Source organism: Anabrus simplex, chromosome 10 (assembly GCF_040414725.1).
Source record: "Anabrus simplex isolate iqAnaSimp1 chromosome 10, ASM4041472v1, whole genome shotgun sequence".
NCBI lineage: Eukaryota > Metazoa > Arthropoda > Insecta > Orthoptera > Tettigoniidae > Anabrus > Anabrus simplex.
Window position 1 is genome coordinate 60,940,389 of NC_090274.1, and position 19,628 is coordinate 60,960,016.

The 19,628-nt window shown below is 41.0% G+C and overlaps 1 protein-coding gene across 2 annotated transcripts in view; it reads right to left on the minus strand.

Moving 5' to 3' along the window:
- Positions 1–19,628, minus strand: part of Prp8 (pre-mRNA processing factor 8) — a 222,019-nt gene that overhangs the window by 93,225 nt on the left and 109,166 nt on the right. For both annotated transcript variants that reach the window (XM_067154586.2, XM_067154585.2), the window contains exons 18-19: positions 10,008–10,200; positions 7,279–7,466 (exon numbers count right to left, since the gene is read on the minus strand). In XM_067154586.2, the coding sequence (XP_067010687.1) occupies positions 7,279–7,466; positions 10,008–10,200 (381 nt within the window). The remainder of the gene's footprint in view (positions 1–7,278; positions 7,467–10,007; positions 10,201–19,628) is intronic.

The following is a 19,628-nucleotide window of genomic DNA, read 5'->3' on the forward strand; positions in this document are numbered from 1 at the left end:
CGATAGTGTGCAAGTTTCACAGCCATACAACAGCGTGGAAATGACAGCAGCTTTGTACACCATGAATTTGGTATGCAGTTTTAGGTCGTTATTCACGAACACTCTGTGCATTAACTGTCCGAATGCTGCATGAGCAGCCCCAATTCTTTTATCAAAATCTTGTTTGCAGGTACATCGTTGGACAAGATCGTTCCAAGATATGAAAACTGATCAACCTGTTCCAGTGTTGTGTTTAAGATGGAGATACTGAACTCAGGAAGAGTTAATCCTGGGGCAGGTTGTGCAAGCACCTTCGTTTTTTAGCATGAATAGCAAGACCAAAGTGATCACATGCAGTTTTAAAGCAGTTGACTGACTGTTGTAGTTCTGCAGCTGTTAAGAGCAGAAGATGCGGTGTCATCAGCATACTGCAGTTCAGTCATCCGGGTAACCAGAATACGTCTTTGTGAGCGAAGTCTTGCCGGATTGAAAAGGCCTCCATCAAAACGAAATTTAATTTCCATGCTTAAGTTGTATGCAGATAGTTCAAGCAGCATGACAGCCATTTACAGTGCAAAGAGTGTAGGAGCAAGCACACAGCCTTGATTCAATCCATGAGTGAATGGGAACGAATCTGATACCGAGTTATCATGAAGAACCTGTCCAGACATGCCATCATGAAGAACTTTAACCAATTCCACATAACGTTCACGACATCCAAAATGTCTCAATACTTTCCACATAGCAGATCTTGGTACTGAATCAAAGGCTTTTTTCCAGATCATAGAAAACTAAATACAGAGGCGGCTGCTGTACTCTGCATTTTTCCTGGAGTTGTGTAGCACAGATCATATCTGTTGTGCCTCTGGAGGTTCGGAAACCACATTGAGATTCAGGCACAATCCCCTCCGAGATAACTCAGAGCTGGTTTAATAGAATTCTTGCGAGAATTTTACCTCGAATTGACAGAAGCGATATACCACGGTAGTTCCCACATACACTACGATTGCCTTTCTTGAAGATAGTGATGATGGTAGCATTCTTCAAGTTGTCAGGACTTCTCGAGTTTCCCAAATCAAGAGGATGAGTGTGAAAAGTCTAGTCTTCCAAGGGTATACCTCCATTTTGTATCAGTTCCAGAGGGATGTTATCAGGGCCAGGAGCTTTTTTTTGTTTTAGTTGATCGAATGCTTCGGTGAAGTCTCTGTATGTAGGTTGGAACTGCCATCCATGGTTGTTAGGGTTGCTGAGGGTCATTACGAAGAAAATCCTCAGCAACATTGGAGACACGATTTAGAAGCTAAGAGAAATGTTCGTTCCAACACTAAAATTTCTCCATTATCAGTTAAAATGATGGAGTTGTCAGCAGTCTTCAATGACCCCGATGAAGATCGAATTGGACCATATATCTCTTTTACGTCAGCATAGAAGTTTTGCAGATCACGGGCATCAGATAGTCTTTGCAGTTCTTCAGCTTTTTGTTGCCACCATTTATTCTTAATTTCCCTAATTTGTGCTTGACATTTTCCTTTAAGTTCCAAGAAATGTGCTTTCTTCACATTAGAAAACGGATCTTGAAGATAGGATAGATGGGCTTCCGGTTTGGCATTGTTCAGACATTTGATTTCTTCATTATTTTCATCAAACCAGTCCTGTCATTTTTTCCTCACAAAACCAATTGTTTCCTCAGTTGACTCAGTGATGACCTTCTGAAGCATAGCCCATTCCTGATTTGTGCTATCCCCGCTGACTGGATGACTAGCCAGTTTGTTTGAGATTGCACTTCTATAATCTGTAGCAATGGATTCAATTTGAAGTTTAGAAGTATCAAATTTCTTTCTGGGCCGATTGTGTGGATGTTTCTTTTTTATCTGTGACAGATTGAGATTCTCAACCAGCAAAAAAGGAGCTTATGATCTGTCCAGCAGTCATCGACGTTTCTTGCAGTCCTTGTAACAAGGACATCTTTTTTATCACATTGCCTGGTGATGATATAATCAAGGATGTGCCAGTGCTTTGAGCGATGATTCATCCAAGTGGTCTTGCAGCAATTACGCAGGCAGAACTGAGTATTAGTAATGAAGAGTTCATGTTCAGCACATAAACCAAGGAGCAGTAGACCATTGGCATTACAATTGCCAAGTCCATGCTCCATAATTGGCAATCTTTACCAACTCTGGCATTGAAATTGCGAAGTACTACGAGTTTGTCTCTTGGTGGTACTTTGGTGATGGTAGTGCTCGGCAGGTTTTAGAACTGGTCTTTATTTTCTACATCAGCATCCAAGGTGGGAGCATATGCAGAGATGAGTGTCATAGATATGGCTCCAGAGAGTGGGATTCGGAGAGTCATAATTCTTTCAGTGACAGCAGTTGGAGTTAGCTGATAATCATTCACCAATGTGGTCTTCACAGCGAATCCCTCACCATGAATGCGGTGTTCTCCCTCATCTTTTCCCTTCCAGAAGATTGTGTAGCCTGAGCTGAACACTGTAACTTTACTTTCGCTGGACAGTCTGCTTTCACTTAAGGCAGCAATATCAATGTTCATTCGTCCAAGCTCATGGGTGACAAGCGCCGTTCTTCTCTCAGGCATGTTATTGTCTTTCAAATCAAGTAGGGTTCAAACATTCCAAGTTCCTATAATCAAACTTTTGATAATCTTAGTTTTTCAACCCCATAAGGGGTGACCCCCTGGGTGCAACCTCCCAGCTGGCTGAGAGTGTGACTACCATTGTTTAGCCCACATTTTCTAGGACCTACCCCATGCAGGGTGAGCAGCGGTGATCCTAAATAGGCCTGCCCAAACACAGAAGCAGGATCGAATTCCTGAGTAGTCACGGGGCTCAGAAAGATGACCATCACACATCTGCTGCCAACGTGCAGGTCCGAACTAGAGGCTTCCAGTTTCACCCAAAAACCTGCCTCCACAATTCTCATCCCATCGCAGTTGGACTTGAGTTAAAGGGAGTGACAGCAGAAAAAAGTGCCACAAGCAGGATTTTTTTTAAGGTGGATCGCAGCTTGCAAGCAAGTGACCCACATACTATGATCTTGGAACTATACCCTGCGGCACAAATGAAATGCAACATGCAGGTTCTAGTACCACAACTGCAACCGACTGCCGCAGACTCGAAATACCATTGAGTTGCGCCCTCACAGCCAGTCTGCCTGGTATGACCTCATCCGCCTCCACGACCAATGAGAACCACAGAAAGGAGGTTCCTCCGTCCGTTTTGCCGTAGGGCCAAAGACACAGATGATGGGTTCCAGTGTAATTTCCTACACTGAGGGGACCATCACCCCACCCTAAGGGGCTCATCCGCCGGAAGCCGTTGGCCCCTATGGGTGGGTTGAGTTATTTACCGCCACTCAACACTCGGCGTTAATTGTTTTTACAGCTGGTTACCAAGCCAGCTAACCCTCCTCCTTTCTCATTCCGGAATTGGGACCGGACAATGGTGGAGTTCACATCACATCAGGAGTAATGACTCAATGGGCCTGTTCTAGGCAAATGAAACCTGAACCCTTCTCGGAATCTCCTATGCTATTCGTGCACGCTCATCATGAACATCCAGTGTTTGCCATACCATACCTGCCAACTTTCGAAAAGAGAAATCCGGAAGATCCTTAAGCTGAACATTTTTAACAACATGTACATGCGTAACCGTCTTAAGACATAATGAAAAAGGACGGCAAGGAGGGGGATTATAAACAATACTAATACAAGTCGAATATAGTAGAACCTCGATGCATTGTTCCCGGAACTGTCGCCTTCTATATTCATCGTTGAATTTATTTCGTCCAAAAAATTTTCCACATAACCCAATGTTAAATTTATCCGCATCTATCGTTTCTTGAAATATCGTTTTATCGCATCGATCGTCGAAAAATTATTTGTCCTGTCAGAATTTTTCCGCAATGATCGATCGTATGTAAGAAAAATATACGCAACATTTTTTTGAATTTAGAGGGACTGCTCAATACTCTTAGCATATAATAGCGGCAACCTGTTACGCGAGAATGTACGAGCGATTCGGAGTTGCTAGTCTTGAACAAGGATCTTGTAGGCTGGAGTGCTGTGCGCAGGTTATTCACGTGCAACGTCACTATGAGCCTCCTGGTGCGAACGCTTCTCCTCGACCCATTAACCGACCCCTAGAAGTATTCTTATTTACAAGAATTAAAACGTATATAGCGTAAAACTCAAATTTGCCACCATTTTCTGTGTTGGTATAGGCTGGCTAGGGCTGCCAACTTTGTTACAAAAAAGAGAAAATCACGCAGTGCGCCAGATTCGTTTTAATTACTCACAGGGTGATTAATCGTGTCGTACCTTGTGGAGTGTATGGATTGCTAGAGGCCTGTTGACCACTTGGTTGCCCACTGCCCAATAATCTTGTTACAAGCTGGACCTAACCAAGCCAGACCAATAATCTTTTCTCATGGCCTAGTCTTGTAACGAGTTCCTAAGTTGGCAGCTTCGCACAAGCCGCTGTGACATCTTTCGAGGTGCGCCGCATTGAATTTCTAACCTCTGTGACATCGTCTGAGCTGAGCTGCGGGAGCCGCGTCGTGTTGGGTATCTTACCTATCGTTTGCAAAGGGTCTACGGAATCTTTTCCTAAATGCATGTTATCGCCGTAATATCCACGTATATCTTTAATTTACAATAAGAGAACTGAACTTAAAAGGTTTTCAATTATTACGAAATGTGTAAAGAAAAGTGAAACAAAACCACGTAAAAGTCACTTTATATTTTCACCTCGTAGGCCTATATCATGGTTGGAATATTTTGATACCATTATGTATAGTACGAGCTATTTGGTTAGCACATGTTGGCCTTTGGTTCAAGGGGTCTCAATTGGGTCAAGGATTTTAACTTGCCTTGGTTAATTCCAAGGGTTCGGGGGCTGTCTGTCTGCCGAATTAAACATCAGAATTCATCTTAGGTAGGGCCCCATTTTATTATGCGCGTAGATCGCATATTACACGACAACTCGTAAGACCTGTACCCGACTCCCGAGGCCACGCGCCATTATTGTTGTTCTAATAATAATAATAATAAATTTACATAACAAAAAATGTCCCAATACCGTACCCGTTTTTTATTATTTTGTTTTCCCCTTATAGTTTTCCCGCATCCGACGTCATTTTCCCCCTGCCCCCTGAAAACGATTCATGGAGGTTTTACTGTATATGTTATGATCAACTCTGAATACACTGGGAACATTTTCCGTGATCGTATAAAACAAGGAAATTAAGCAAAATATGCCTCACGAAAAGACTAATAATATCATTTCTTAGTAACTCATTACAGACACCACTAAAAATACTAAATCGCTTAGAAATTTGTCACACAATTCCACGAGTTTCAGAACTACCGCTAATATTACACATGCACACAAACAAAGCATTTCAGCTGCAACGAAGCACAATGCAGTTCCTAAAGTTGTTTTAAATAAATTCACAGCCTGCCACTTTTCATGGATTTCTTTTCTTCAAAATTGCAGCCTGCTACTTGTTTGGGAACATCTCATTGAATGAAGTAGCAGTTGAGGTTGAACAGGTGACAAAAGCACGGTGATAATTGATGTGATTATCAATGCATTTACCGGTCGAATTTCAAACGCTGCATCTTGAATTACCAGCTACTATCGACAGTCAAACAAATCTGATTTGACTGCAGAAAGCGAAACCAAGCGCAGATATTCAAAATCCGTACAATAACGTTGTTCATCCATACAACCGTAAAACACACTCAAAATCCATACATTTTACGGAAAAACTGGAATACTTGGCAGGTATGCCAAACACAGTAGACATGCGACGAGTTTTGCACACTCCAGCAACCTTGGCCACCAAGTAACGAACCACACTTCTCAGCTCTTCTTTGCTTGCCTCCATTTCTACAGATGGACAAATACATTAGACCAGTCCGTGCACCAACACAGACATAACTCAACAATTGTGTGCACCTGTGAGTTGCCACTATGAAGTTCTCCTTCCACAGCGATGGCAGTATCGATACGTGACCATATTGTTGCCACCTTCGCGCAGAATGTGTTATGGCGGGTATCCGGTTTTCATTTGAATACCCCTTATACATTTATCTTTATTGTGGACTTGTGCCTTTGGGCAATCTCTCTGCAAGCCTTTCCACAATCCTGTATTTGCAACCAGCTCTATGGCCTTGTTTAGTTCTACATACTTCCTTTTATTGATCTTATATCATATCATCACTTCCTCAAAGTTAACACATGCAGTATAGAAAGCATTTTGCTAACAAAATAAAATGAAATGGCATTTCACTTTTAGTGCTGCAAGTGTCTGAGGGGAAGTTTGGCTCGCCAGATGCAGGTCTTTTGATTTGACGCCCGAAGGCGACCCGTAGAATGAAATGATGATGAAGACGACACATACACCCAGCCCCCCTGCCAGCAGAATTAACCAATTATGGTTAAAATTCCCAACCCTGCTGGGAATTGAACCCGGGACGCCAGTGACCAAAGGCCAGTACGCTAACCGTTTAGTCACGGAGCCGGACATTTTCCTAATAGATATATTTATCATTAAATATTAAATTGAAATATACTATATCATCAATAAAAGACATATGAAGAAAGGCATACAGATAAATACACTTTTCAAATTTAGAGTACAGCTCTGCATATGCCCGCCCTCCTAACGAAGATTCACAATGAAGTATTTATTTATTTTCCACCTAGTCGATACAATGATTGCCTAAGGCAATTTTTATTGGTCAAAAGTGGTACATGTTTCGTATATTATCAACATCTTCAGCCACATAACACAGTTTAGATGAAAAATATAAAATTGACAAAGTAATGCTTTAGAGGAAGTGTCCTTGAAATTAACATAAGATTGACAAGATTAAAACAAACAAATAACTCAAGAGAAAATATATAAATTATTTCTACAATAGAAAGCAGTCGTCAAGGAAACACTTGTACAATATTCCATAGAGAAATTGTCCTAATAAATATTCTTTTCTTAATAATACCACTTTTGACCAATAAAAATTGCCTTAGGCAATCATTGTATCGACTAGGTGGAAAATAAATAAATACTTCATTGTGAATCTATTGAAGTGCGATACGGACCATGAAGCTGATTTTCTGTACTCCTAACGAAGCACGGAAGCAGAATGAGGTCATTGAGGACTGAGAAGAAATGGATATAAAACTCTAATGTCTAATATTTTGAGTTCTCTTAAAAATGGTAAAGTAGCTTGTTTACAAAGCATCTTGGCAAACACTCCAAATGCAGCATACGTTACCTTATAATTGATGACTACATTGTTCTTGGCTGTCATGTAATCAGCAATGTTGTGGTCCACAATAAGCCTGAGCAATCTGTTGAGAAGGGTCAAATCAATTTTCTCATACATTTTCTCAAACTTTGATTCAAGGAGAACATTGCATTCACCTTCAGACACATCCCAAACATCCTGTAAGTTGTTGATGCCTGCAGAAAAAAGTAAAATAAAATTAATCCTTCAGTTTAGATACACTGACTGACAGAGCAAATGCAACACCAAGAAGGAGTGGTCAGAACTTTATGCCAATTGCAGGGTAGACTGACGTCACTGAGGTATGCTCATGATGTGAAATGCGCCGCTGTGCTGCGCACGTAGCGAACGATAAATGGGACACGGCGTTGGCGAATGGCCCACTTCGTACCGTGATTTCTCAGCCGACAGTCATTGTAGAACGTGTTGTCGTGTGCCACAGGACACGTGTAAAGCTAAGAATGCCAGGCCGCCGTCAACGGAGGCATTTCCAGCAGACAGACGACTTTACGAGGGGTATGGTGATCGGGCTGAGAAGGGCAGGTTGGTCGCTTCGTCAAATCGCAGCCGATACCCATAGGGATGTGTCCACGGTGCAGCGCCTGTGGCGAAGATGTTTGGCGCAGGGACATGAGGCACGTGCGAGGGGTCCAGGCGCAGCCCGAGTGACGTCAGCACGCGAGGATCGGCGCATCCGCCGCCAAGCGGTGGCAGCCCCGCACGCCACGTCAACCGCCATTCTTCAGCATGTGCAAGACACCCTGGCTGTTCCAATATCGACCAGAACAATTTCCCGTCGATTGGTTGAAGGAGGCCCGCACTCCCGGCGTCCGCTCAGAAGACTACCATTGACTCCACAGTATAGACGTGCACGCCTGGCATGGTGCCGGACTAGAGCGACTTGGATGAGGGAATGGCGGAACGTCGTGTTCTCCGATGAGTCACGCTTCTGTTCTGTCAGTGATAGTCACCGCAGACGAGTGTGGCGTCGGCGTGGAGAAAGGTCAAATCCGGCAGTAACTGTGGAGCGCCCTACCGCTAGACAATGCGGCATCATGGTTTAGGGCGCTATTGCGTATGATTCCACGTCACCTCTAGTGCGTATTCAAGGCACGTTAAATGCCCACCGCTACGTGCAGCATGTGCTGCGGCCGGTGGCACTCCCGTACCTTCAGGGGCTGCCCAATGCTCTGTTTCAGGAGGATAATGCCCGCCCACACACTGCTCGCATCTCCCAACAGGCTCTACGAGGTGTACAGATGCTTCCGTGGTCAGCGTGCTCTCCGGATCTTTCACCAATCGAACACGTGTGGGATCTCATTGGACGCCGTTTGCAAACTCTGCCCCAGCCTCGTACGGACGACCAACTGTGGCAAATGGTTGACAGAGAATGGAGAACCATCCCTAAGGACACCATCCGCACTCTTATTGACTCTGTACCTCGACGTGTTTCTGCGTGCATCGCCGCTCGCGGTGGTCCTGCATCCTACTGAGTCGATGCCGTGCGCATTGTGTAACCTGCATATCGGTTTGAAATAAACATCAATTATTCGTCCGTGCCGTCTCTGTTTTTTTCCCAACTTTCATCCCTTTCGAACCACTCCTTCTTGGTGTTGCATTTGCTTTGTCAGTCAGTGTACATATAAGGTTAGTATTTAATCACTAATTATGGATGGAAAATCAGTACTGGGTAAATTCTTAATCATAAATATTTCTTATTCCTTTCTTGCTATTCACCTGTTTAATTTCCATGAATGAAACCTAAGACTAGTAAGATCATAGTGACAGCAGAAAACACAGCTGTTAAGAATAAAATTAACAATGAAGAAATAGATGTTAAGGACTTCACCTTCCTTGGTTCGAAAAATTAATCGTGAAGGTAACCGCATCTTTGGAGTCAAAAAGCGTCTGACACTTGGAATGAACACAACAATAAGCTTGAAAGATATCTGGAATAGCAGGGGAATCAGCGAAAGAACCAAATGAGAATGGTCAGTGCCATAGTTTTTCCTCTGCACCTCAAGACGAAAGTCTGTAACATGTGCAAAATTACCTGTCGCAATCTATGGCTCGAAACTGCTATCATCATGAAGAAAAGAGATAAGAGACTCAAGAATCTGTCAACAAGCAATGAAGCAAGCAATGCTGAGCATCAACGTACACAAGACCAAATCCGAAATGAAGAGATCAAGAATCACACATAAGGTGGAGTGATCGGCAAGGCTCAAAGAGGCATGGGTGGTCCATGTAGCATAAAGTGACTTCAAGTGGTCCACAGCAAGATGGCATGATGACATCCGTACATGGGGTAGCCTAAGAAACTTACATTTATATAATATTTGTTTCATTCACTCGTACATTCATTAAAGTCAACTGCGTGTACTCTGGAGGAATTTACAGCAGGCTGTTTGAAACGTCCTAGACATGTATGACTTTTTAATATCTACCGAGATTGTGTTCCATAACCTCGAAGCAGTGACTAGGTATTTGTTTGATGCGGTGCTATTTCCAGCAGTGATCTGGTATGAATATAAATTTCCTGAAATGAAGGAAGAGGCCTAAAATTGTACGACAGATAGGTGGGACTGTTTGTAGAAAGCGACTGGTAAATGAGAGTCATTCGGTCCGTTTTTCTAGTCATTTAAACATAATCATCATAACTTTTTGTAGTATTAGTAAATCAAAAATTGATATCCTCGTAATACATAAATACTGACCTTGGCACCATTTGTACACCAATAATGGTGGAGGTTCAGTGTCTGATGGTTTGACCCAAGGTGGGAACAGTCTCCTCTTGTCAGCCTCATACCACAAATACTGGTCGAGATAAGCATCGGTGATCTTCTCAAGAGGTTCAACATCATACACTGGGACCAGGTGGCTGTAGAGATCCATGAATTCAATACCAACCTAGAAAAAAAAAAAGTTACTTTAAACACACTCGTACACCAACCCCTCATTAATTGATATTTAGTAGTGTATAATAATAAACATGTGTATTCCTTACCGGCACTTAATTATTAATTTGTTTGCCTACTCCATAGCCCAGTTTTCGGATACGGAATCGGGGATGATGTGAGATGAAAATATATGGAATGTTTTTATGCACGTATGTTCTTCCTGATACCAACTTCACTTGAGAAGCTAATGAAAATGAAATGAAAAATAGTGAATGAAACAAGGTACGGAGGTGGAAGGAATATACTGTGACCTACGAATAGCAACTGTCCTAGTATTTGCCAGGAAGCAAAAATGGGAAATCAAAACCATCCACAGGACAGTCAACAGTGGAGTTCAAACCCACTGGTCTCCCAAATGCAGATAACGCATTGACACATGCTGCCACGCCACTGTGTGATAATCGTTATTATTATTATTATTATTATTATTATTATTATTATTTGTAAAATATCTGTTTTACTTTACTGGTGCACTGGTTATCACTTAACTTGTTAAAGTGGGAACCATTTCTTTTCTGTTTTGATATAGTTAGTAGCCTACCTTTAAGCTTTCCAGTCTCTGTATAATCCTGAATACCACCCGCACTTTTCTTTTTACAGAAATATTGCTCCTTAAATTTGGGTTCAGGTCATATGTAAGCCTTGCGTATTGTGGTCTCATAATACATTGTTCCGAAGATGGTCAAAATTGTCATGTGATTTGGCAACGGCTGAAATCTTGCTCAGTCACTCATTTCCACGTTACCGGTACTACATGGTGTGGCAGTTGGTTAATACTTTAGTGTTCTGAGTGAAGAAACATCAGTGGTAACAAGTGAAGAATTCTAAAAGGCGTTTGCGGTCATTTACTGTGAACGAGAAACTTAAAGTTGTAACGGAAGCTGAAACCATAGGAAATTGTGCCGCCAGCAAAAAATATATTGATGAATCATGTATTTGCAATTGGAGGAAGAATGAAATGTTTTTAAAAAGTAACGGTGATCGTAGAGCTATCTGAGGACAGAGTGCACAGCTTCCTGAAATTGAAGAATGGCTTTATAAATATGTGACTAAAAGACGTGAATTACGTTATGATGTATCGATTGAAATGTGTCAACTAAAATCATTAAAGATCGCAAAGGAGCTTGAAAATGCTGGGTTTACTGCAAGCAATGGGGTGGATAAGGAACTTTTATCAAAGAAACGGATCGTGTATGCGAAGATGTACATCTATTTCACAATGTCTCCCTGTTGCCTATGAAAGTTGACGGCCTTTCATTACCATGTTATTCGTTCGTGGAAGCAAAATTCCTATTTGCTTCCTCACATTGGGAATGCTGAAGAAACACCTGTTTATTTTAAAATGCCAGTAGACAATACTGTTTACATTAAGAGCTCTAAAGGCATTAATATCAGGACCGGCAGTAATGAAAAACAACGCTGCACGGTAATGTTATGCACGTTAACTGACGGAACCGAACTTCCTCCGTATGTGGTTCTGAAAAGAAAAACACTTCCAAAAGGAAATCTGCCATCTGGTATTTTTGTCAAACCCAAGAATCCAGCTGGATGGACAGTGGGCTAACTGAGGTCTGGATGAAGTGTGTTTGGGAACATCGCCCAGGAGCTTTATTACAGAAGAAAGCTTGGTCATGCTCAACAGTTATCGCGGGCATACTACAGACGCTGTAAAGGACTTTATAAATAAAGGAAAAACTTATCTGTCAATAATTCCAGGAAGGCTGACCTCTTTCTACAGCCATTGGATATTTGTGTGAACTGGCCTTTCAAAGCTGCACTGAAAAAGCTCTACACCATGTGGATGGCATCTGCTATCGATCACGCACCGACACCAACTGGCCGAGTAAAACGACCGGAAGTGAAACTTCTATAGAAATGGATAATGACTGCATGGGATCGCATCTTCGATGACTTGGTGAGGAAACGTTTCAAAAAAGTGGAATTTCAAATGGTAGCGAGGACGACTATGTATCGGAAGGTGATGGTGATCAAGGTTCCGATGATGGTAGTTCTGATAATGCAGAATCGTGACTGATTTGTACGTTGAACTAGTTTTATTTGTTATTGTGGTGTTTGGCCATGTAAGAAGGATGAGTGCAAGCAGGACTGCAAGAAGAGAAAATGAAAGAAGTAAAAGGAAAAAGACCAGTGGGCAGACCCAGAGGAAAACAGACTGATCAGGTGAACGAAGATGTCGAGGAGAGAGGACAAGATTGGGAGAAGATTACAAGAGAAAAGTGGTTCATGGACAAAGATGAAGGCAGCTCGTACCTCACACCAGGGCAACTGGAGGTGGTCGATGATTATGATGACTGTGGTGTTTTTAGTACTTGTACAGTGTTTTAAATTAGCAATTTTGTGACACATTTGCAGAAATTAAAAACTGGTAAGTAAACATACAATTTTTTCTCTCCAAATTTTGTCATTAGAAATTCTGATGTGCGGGTCTTATTCGAGACTGTACGGTAATACAAGATAGGGACATCATTAGAAAATACCGGGAAGGGAAAACATTTCTATTAATAACAGAATATACTAGAAAATGCCTGGGAAAGAAAAACAAAAACTTCCACACAATAATCCTGTTAATTCACTAATGCACAATAAGACTTTCCAAAACAATTTTCAGCAAACAATTGCAAACTGCAATCAAAAACAAATAAACTATATCTCCCTCACCGATGCAGGTTAGAGGAAAATTAACAGCATGAAGTGTGATGCAATCCAGGCTAACAGCTGAGAGAAGCAGACATACAACAGATGGAGTGCAATAACATAAGATCAGAGATGATTTTTTCGCATTTATGAGTTCAGTAGACATTTCTGCATTTATTAAGGCCTAACGGAATTATTACATCATGTGGTTTTGCATTTGTTAATAATACTAAACAATTACTAATCAGCAACATATATACAACACATAAATAATACAGTGAAACCTCGATTCTCTGTTTTTCGAGGGACCATGAAAATAAAACGTACAACACGGGAAAACGGAAAATTCGGGAATGAATGAAAACCATCAACAATTTGGCTAAACATCACAAAAATGAAATATGTATAATTATAATCTTCTAAACCAAACCAAACTACAGTCCCAGTGCGACTTTGCCTGCCACGTGATCGCTGCTCAGCCCGAAGGCCTGCAGATTACGAGGTGACGCATGGTCAGTGCGACGAATCCTTTCGGCCGATATTCCTGGCTATCTAGATCGGGGTCGCCATCTCACCATTAGATAGCTCCACAATTAAAGGTAATCACGTAGGCTGAGTGGACCTGGAACCAGACTTATATCCAGGTAAAATTGCTTGACCTGGTCACAATCGAACCCGGGCCCTCTGGATGAGAAGCAGGCATGTTAGACCCCGAAACCGCATTAATTACCGGTACGCGAATCAAAATCTCGATACTTTACATTGAGTATCGGGGAAAACTTAGTGAGTTTCCCGTGAAAATTTCTTTCAGTTCAGCAACTTTGATTAGGCTAGCCAAACTCTTGAAAAATCTAATAACGCCAAGACAAACGATAATCGACCACAAGTAGTTTTTAATCCTCTCATCTAATAAAATAAAGCACATTAGATACAAAAGCACCCAACATGATGGTGAAATCCCTTCTTTTCTTAATCTTTCTTTGTAATTTGGTCTCCGGTATACTGATCATAGTCACTTTCTGGAAATCTCGTACCGCGCAAATTAGGCCTACATCGACTTTTAAAGGTTATGTTGAAGTCGAAAACATGGTTTCGAATGTAAGTATCGATCCTTAAAAGTTCTCGAATGCATTATATTCAATTCTGCCCGTCACAAATCCAATCAAATTGGAAAGATAAAAGAAATATCATCACAACTTCAGATATTACGATTATTCTTGACCTTGAGATCATCTGGAAACCGCGCTCGCTGCACGTCAGTACGAGTTGGAAATGATGCAAACGATTTAAATGTAATGTGCGGAAATAAAACGACTGCGGTTTTTGGTATTTTAACACGAAAACGTAAAATTCCCAGTCTTACATTAGGACTTAAACAGTAATAGACAATCCTAAGACCTCCCATGGCTTTCTGTTTTAATGTAAGGTGCAACATCTGTTCTGGTCTCGCTAACATAATCATGTACGATAATATAAAAAGTACTGAATTTGTGTTAAGAAGGAGCAGTTTCGATTCCTGCCTGAAAGTCCAGTTACTGTACAGTGCCCTGAGCAAAGTGCCGAAAACCTGTTCGGCAGTACGATCGAAAAAGTGTAAAAATATAAACATCTAAACATCTAACCCTGGACATAATATGGGCGTTTTATAAGTGCGAACATTTGACGAAACTCGTTCCGTCTTCAAGCAGAGCTGTCGAAATGCACCGTGTCTCCTTACAATTGTTGTGGCCACGGTCTGCTTTATGATTTTACGAGATTCTCTAAACAATACCCCCCCCCCGAATGCGATGCTAAGATGGTCCCTTATGCAAGTTGACCGCCGATCACTTTTCCAGTACCGGTACAGTACTCGCTCTACTAAACATCACAATGACGGGGCATTAAAGCCAAGATCCACAAGTAGTATCCCACAACCGTCTTTTCGTGAGATACAGTTTATTAAAAAACGATTGACCGAGGATTTAGCGTTGATGGGACTGGAATTTCTGGACGGTTGATCCGGGAAATCGTTTCTTCGAGGAACGGATAATGCGGGACTTTTACAACGTGATTTAATTACGATGCTCGCGGGACCACGTAATTTGAACGCATATTCCGGGAAAACGTATTTTCCGGGAACGGATAATCGAGGTTCTACTGTACTGAAATTATACATGCATAATAAATGGTGACTGATAAAGTCTGTTTTTTTTTTTCTTTTCGAATAAACATGTCATTTTGAAGTTGTTTTTCATCTTCTCCTGCTTTCAAGGCCTCATTGGACCACTTGAGTTAATCATTTTCTTCTGTAAGTTTCCTTTCTGATTTGCCCAGTAGGTTTTCATTCAATCACATCTTTCTGTTATTCCTCATCTGAAACCACACTTTTCTTTGTATGTTGTTAGTCTATTTTTTTTTTATTTTAATCTTATTTTTATGTTCTTCAGTTTCTTTAAATTTTCTGTCTTGTTTTGCCAATCGTCCAGGGTTATTTCTAGTTCTTTCATATCTTCTCTAATTTCCATATTCCATCCTACTTGATGCTTCAGATTCCAGAGTTTGTTCTTAATAAAATATTTTCCTTTTCTCTTCCAGGCCTTTTCTAATGTTTTATTTATCTGCCCATTCAGACCAGCGGACATCAGTTCACAAACCGTGAATGACTACAAGGATTCTAAATTTTTACAATTTAGACGAGACAACTGAATATATTAAAATTATTGTACAGAGAGGGAACACTAAACAATTTATCATTAAGGAATAGTACACGTGACGATTTAAAATCATCAACGAATCTTTTGAAATGTCCATTATAATTTTTTTCAAAGTTGTGTGCTGGATTCCAAGCTTTTTCTTTTTTACTTTTCACAGACTACAAAACTTAACTGAATGTTACGTACAGTAGAAGTCTGATATAGCGAGTATGGCATATAACGAGAACTCTGTTATAACGATAACCTTTGTCTGTCCCTTCAAAATTCTCATATTAAACTGTGTATTATCCTTCGGTTACAGCGAGAGGCCTTTCACTGACGCATCCGTTATTGCGAGGGATTATGCGCGCTCGATTTTTTCCTGTTGCCGATATTTATGCACCTAGTCATTATACTGCATGCGATCAATCATCTTCGGCACCATATCGTTTTCTCGCTATGCCCACCAGCGAGCTGTCTCGTCGACATTCGAATGCAATGTCGGAGTCGATTAGTAATACCCGTCGACTGCTCTTCCGCAAGGAAAATGAAAGCGAAGAACATGTTTTAGTAATAAATGCGTAAATAACGTGTCCGATAACTGTTGTTAACTCAAAGATAATCGCTTAATTTTAATGCTAAATACCGAAATAAAGTAAGAATGAGATAGGCCTACACCACAAGATATGACAGAGTGCGTCATTGATTACGAGGTTAGTTTATATTTTCTCGCATCCGTTAAATTACGGAAAGGCTATTATCATGTAAATTTATGGCGAGTAGGTTATAATTTCTCTACTGGCGCTTGAAGTATGTTTTCATCATATATATAGTACAGTTAAGTTAGGATAGGTGACGCTATTTGAATATCAAAACTGAAACGTTTGCCATAAAGTGCGATCGATCATCTTCGGTACAGTATGGTTTTCACGCTAATTGCATTTGCGAGCTCAATCTCTTCAACATTCGAAGGCGATATTGGAGTCGATTAGAAATACCCGCCGACTTCTGTTCTCTTTTTTTTTTTTTTGTTAGGGCAGAGGCGCCAAACTTTGAAGGGGCTTTTCAGTAATCCCCACCTCCCATCAGAAAGTTTTCTAGTCAAATCCAATCATTCCTCTATTATGACACCCCTTCTTCCCTTCTCGACAGCAATCTAATCTAAACTATGTCATATTATACAATAAAAGTTGCACATTATCAGTCAATTCTGTCATAAAACATTCTTTACAGCTTCTTTTTTTTTTTTTTTTTTTTTTTTTTTTTTTTTTTTTTTTTTTCGTAAACAGCAGCTACTTATCAATGTGGGTTTTCTAGATGCGTCCTTCCCCCTGTGATGACATTTTCGGCTTCTGAACAATAAGTAATTTCAATGTAGATGTTCTTAATGCAGGTCTGAATTCCTTTAGTTTTTTCCTATTAACACTGAAAACCCATTCTGTGGGAGAGTTACTGTCCAGTACACTTAATACTGCAATAATGCAACATTACATTTTATAGTGGAGAAGAGCAGAGTACCTACAGCTCCTTCCTTTACAATGAATTTCACAATGCTCACGGGTAGCAAACTGAAGTGATGATCGAAGTATTGTTGCCAACTCAAACGCATTGAAATGAGGAGGATTGAGCAGTAATCCTCGAAACTATTTTTTTTCCTTTTTCCCGTAGAAAGTATTTTTTCGTGACAATGTCGCTTTTCCGTAATAATTTCCCCTTTGACCGTAATACCGTAAACGTGAGGAGAAACCCATAATAATTACGGATAATCCGTAATAGTTGGCACATCTGTTAGGGGCTTTACGTCGCACCGACACAGATAGGTCTTATGGCGACGATGGGATAGGAAAAGCCTAGGAGTTGGAAGGAAGCGGCCGTGGCCTTAATTAAGGTACAGCCCCAGCATTTGCCTGGTGTGAAAATGGGAAACCACGGAAAACCATTTTCAGGGCTGCCGATAGTGGGATTCGAACCTACTATCTCCCAGATGCAAGCTCACAGCCGCGCGCCTGTACACGCACGGCCAACTCGCCCGGTCTTCTGTTCTCTAAAGAAAATTCGAAATGAAGAGGATAACAGGTTTTCGTAATAAATGTGTAAATAACGTGGCCGATAGCAGCTGTTAACTCGTTAGAAATAAAGGCTGAAGTAAACGATCTCTTAATTTTAATGGTATACCGTATACTGAAATTAAGTAAGAATGAGATACACCTCAAGATATGGCAAGGTACATCACTGATTTCAGAGGATAGTTTATATTTTCTCGTGTCTCGTTAAATTTCGGAAAGTTATTCCCATGTCAATTTCTCTACATGCGTTTCAAATAGGTTTTCATGATAGGTACATATACGGTTGGGTTATGTGACGCCGTTTGAAGAAGAAAACTTTTTTTTTGCTAGTTGCTTTACGTCGCACCGACACAGATAGGTCTTATGGCGACGATGGGCCAGGGAAGGGCTCCGAGTGGGAAGGAAGCGACCGTGGCCTTAATTAAGGTACAGCCCCAGCATTTGTCTGGTGTGAAAATGGGAAACCACGGAAAACCATCTTCAGGGCTGCCGACAGTGGGGTTCGAACCTACTATCTCCTGAATACTGGATACTGGCCGCACTTAAGCGACTGCAGCTATCGAGCTCGGTAAGAAGAAAACTGAAATGTTTGCCACAGAGGCCTCTGGAGCGATACCACATTTCTCCGAATCCAAGAAGACGCTTTTTTCTCAGAATCTCATTTGAAAAATCAAGGGTTGTTTTGCATTCGCGGCCTGATAGTAATGAACACCACTGGCAATTACCACAGTAACCATGCTGTTTCTTTTCATCCCATTCCCGTGCGCTCACAAAACTCGATGACAATAAACGACCGCCTCTTTATTATACATAACGAGCTGCGGCGACTGATTGTACAGTGCCTGTGTGTAACGTCAGTGGATTTAGGGAAATAGTGAAGAGAAAATGACATTTTCTATTATCCTCTACAAAAACGTTTCTTAAATCTGCAGAATGGCATCAAAACATGCGAACCTTCGAATTCTTAGAAAGGCCATGGCTACTCAGTAGCAGAGTTATATCGCGTCTGCTGTACCTGGTGCTTAGTAAAATTAAGTTTTATAGACAGCAGGAATATTTTAGTGATGGATCGTCATGTTGTAAAGATACGTGAAACAGTAAATTTTCAACGGGTTCTCGATGTTATGATGCCAATTTTAAGTTAATGGCTATTAAACACTCAGAAATGTATAATAATTGTGAGGCCGCAAGAAAATACGGCATAGGCCTAACTAAAGCCAATATTCGGCGTTACTGTGAAGAGAAAGATAGCTTAAAAATGTGTACTGCACAAAAAATGCATCCAGTGGCCCGCAATAAGGACGCTTTAAAGAAGTTGAAGATGAAATTGTGAGGTATGTGCACAAAAATGCAAGGGCGGAACTGCCATACCGCGGCGCAATAAACTCGTTCATTGACTTTCAAAGTCCGCGATTAAGACCTATACATCGCTAGCCGCTGAAGTTGGCCGAATCCGGCAAGCAAGACGTGCGTGTAGCGGCAGCCAGTTATATCTGACGCTGAGTGAAAGTAACAGTTTTATAGTAAGCAAGAATATTTTCCTTATGGATCGTCGTATTGTAGAGACGCGTGGAATGTGTATTGCCGGCAAATTTTCAGCGAGATCCCTTCAGTATTATGAATCCAATTTTAAGTTAGTGGTTATTAAATCCGCTGAAATTAAGCATAATTGTACAGCCGCAAAACAATATGGCATAACTAAAGCCAATGTTCAATGTCTACAAATAGTCTAAAAATGCGTACTGTTTAAGGAAGACATTCATATGATTTTACAAAGCACTTTTTAAGCCTCATTTAAAATTTTTGAAGGAAAAAGTGGGGGTCGTCTTGGATTCAGAGAAATATGGTAATATATATTTTTCCGAATGAAATTAAACACGCAGAGCAAGTAAGCCGTACTGTGGATATTATCCGCGAAAATTCAAGTTTTTAACAAACTGACTGCCATTTCATACTGATTTTAATGTGAATGGGGGTTTTCCCGT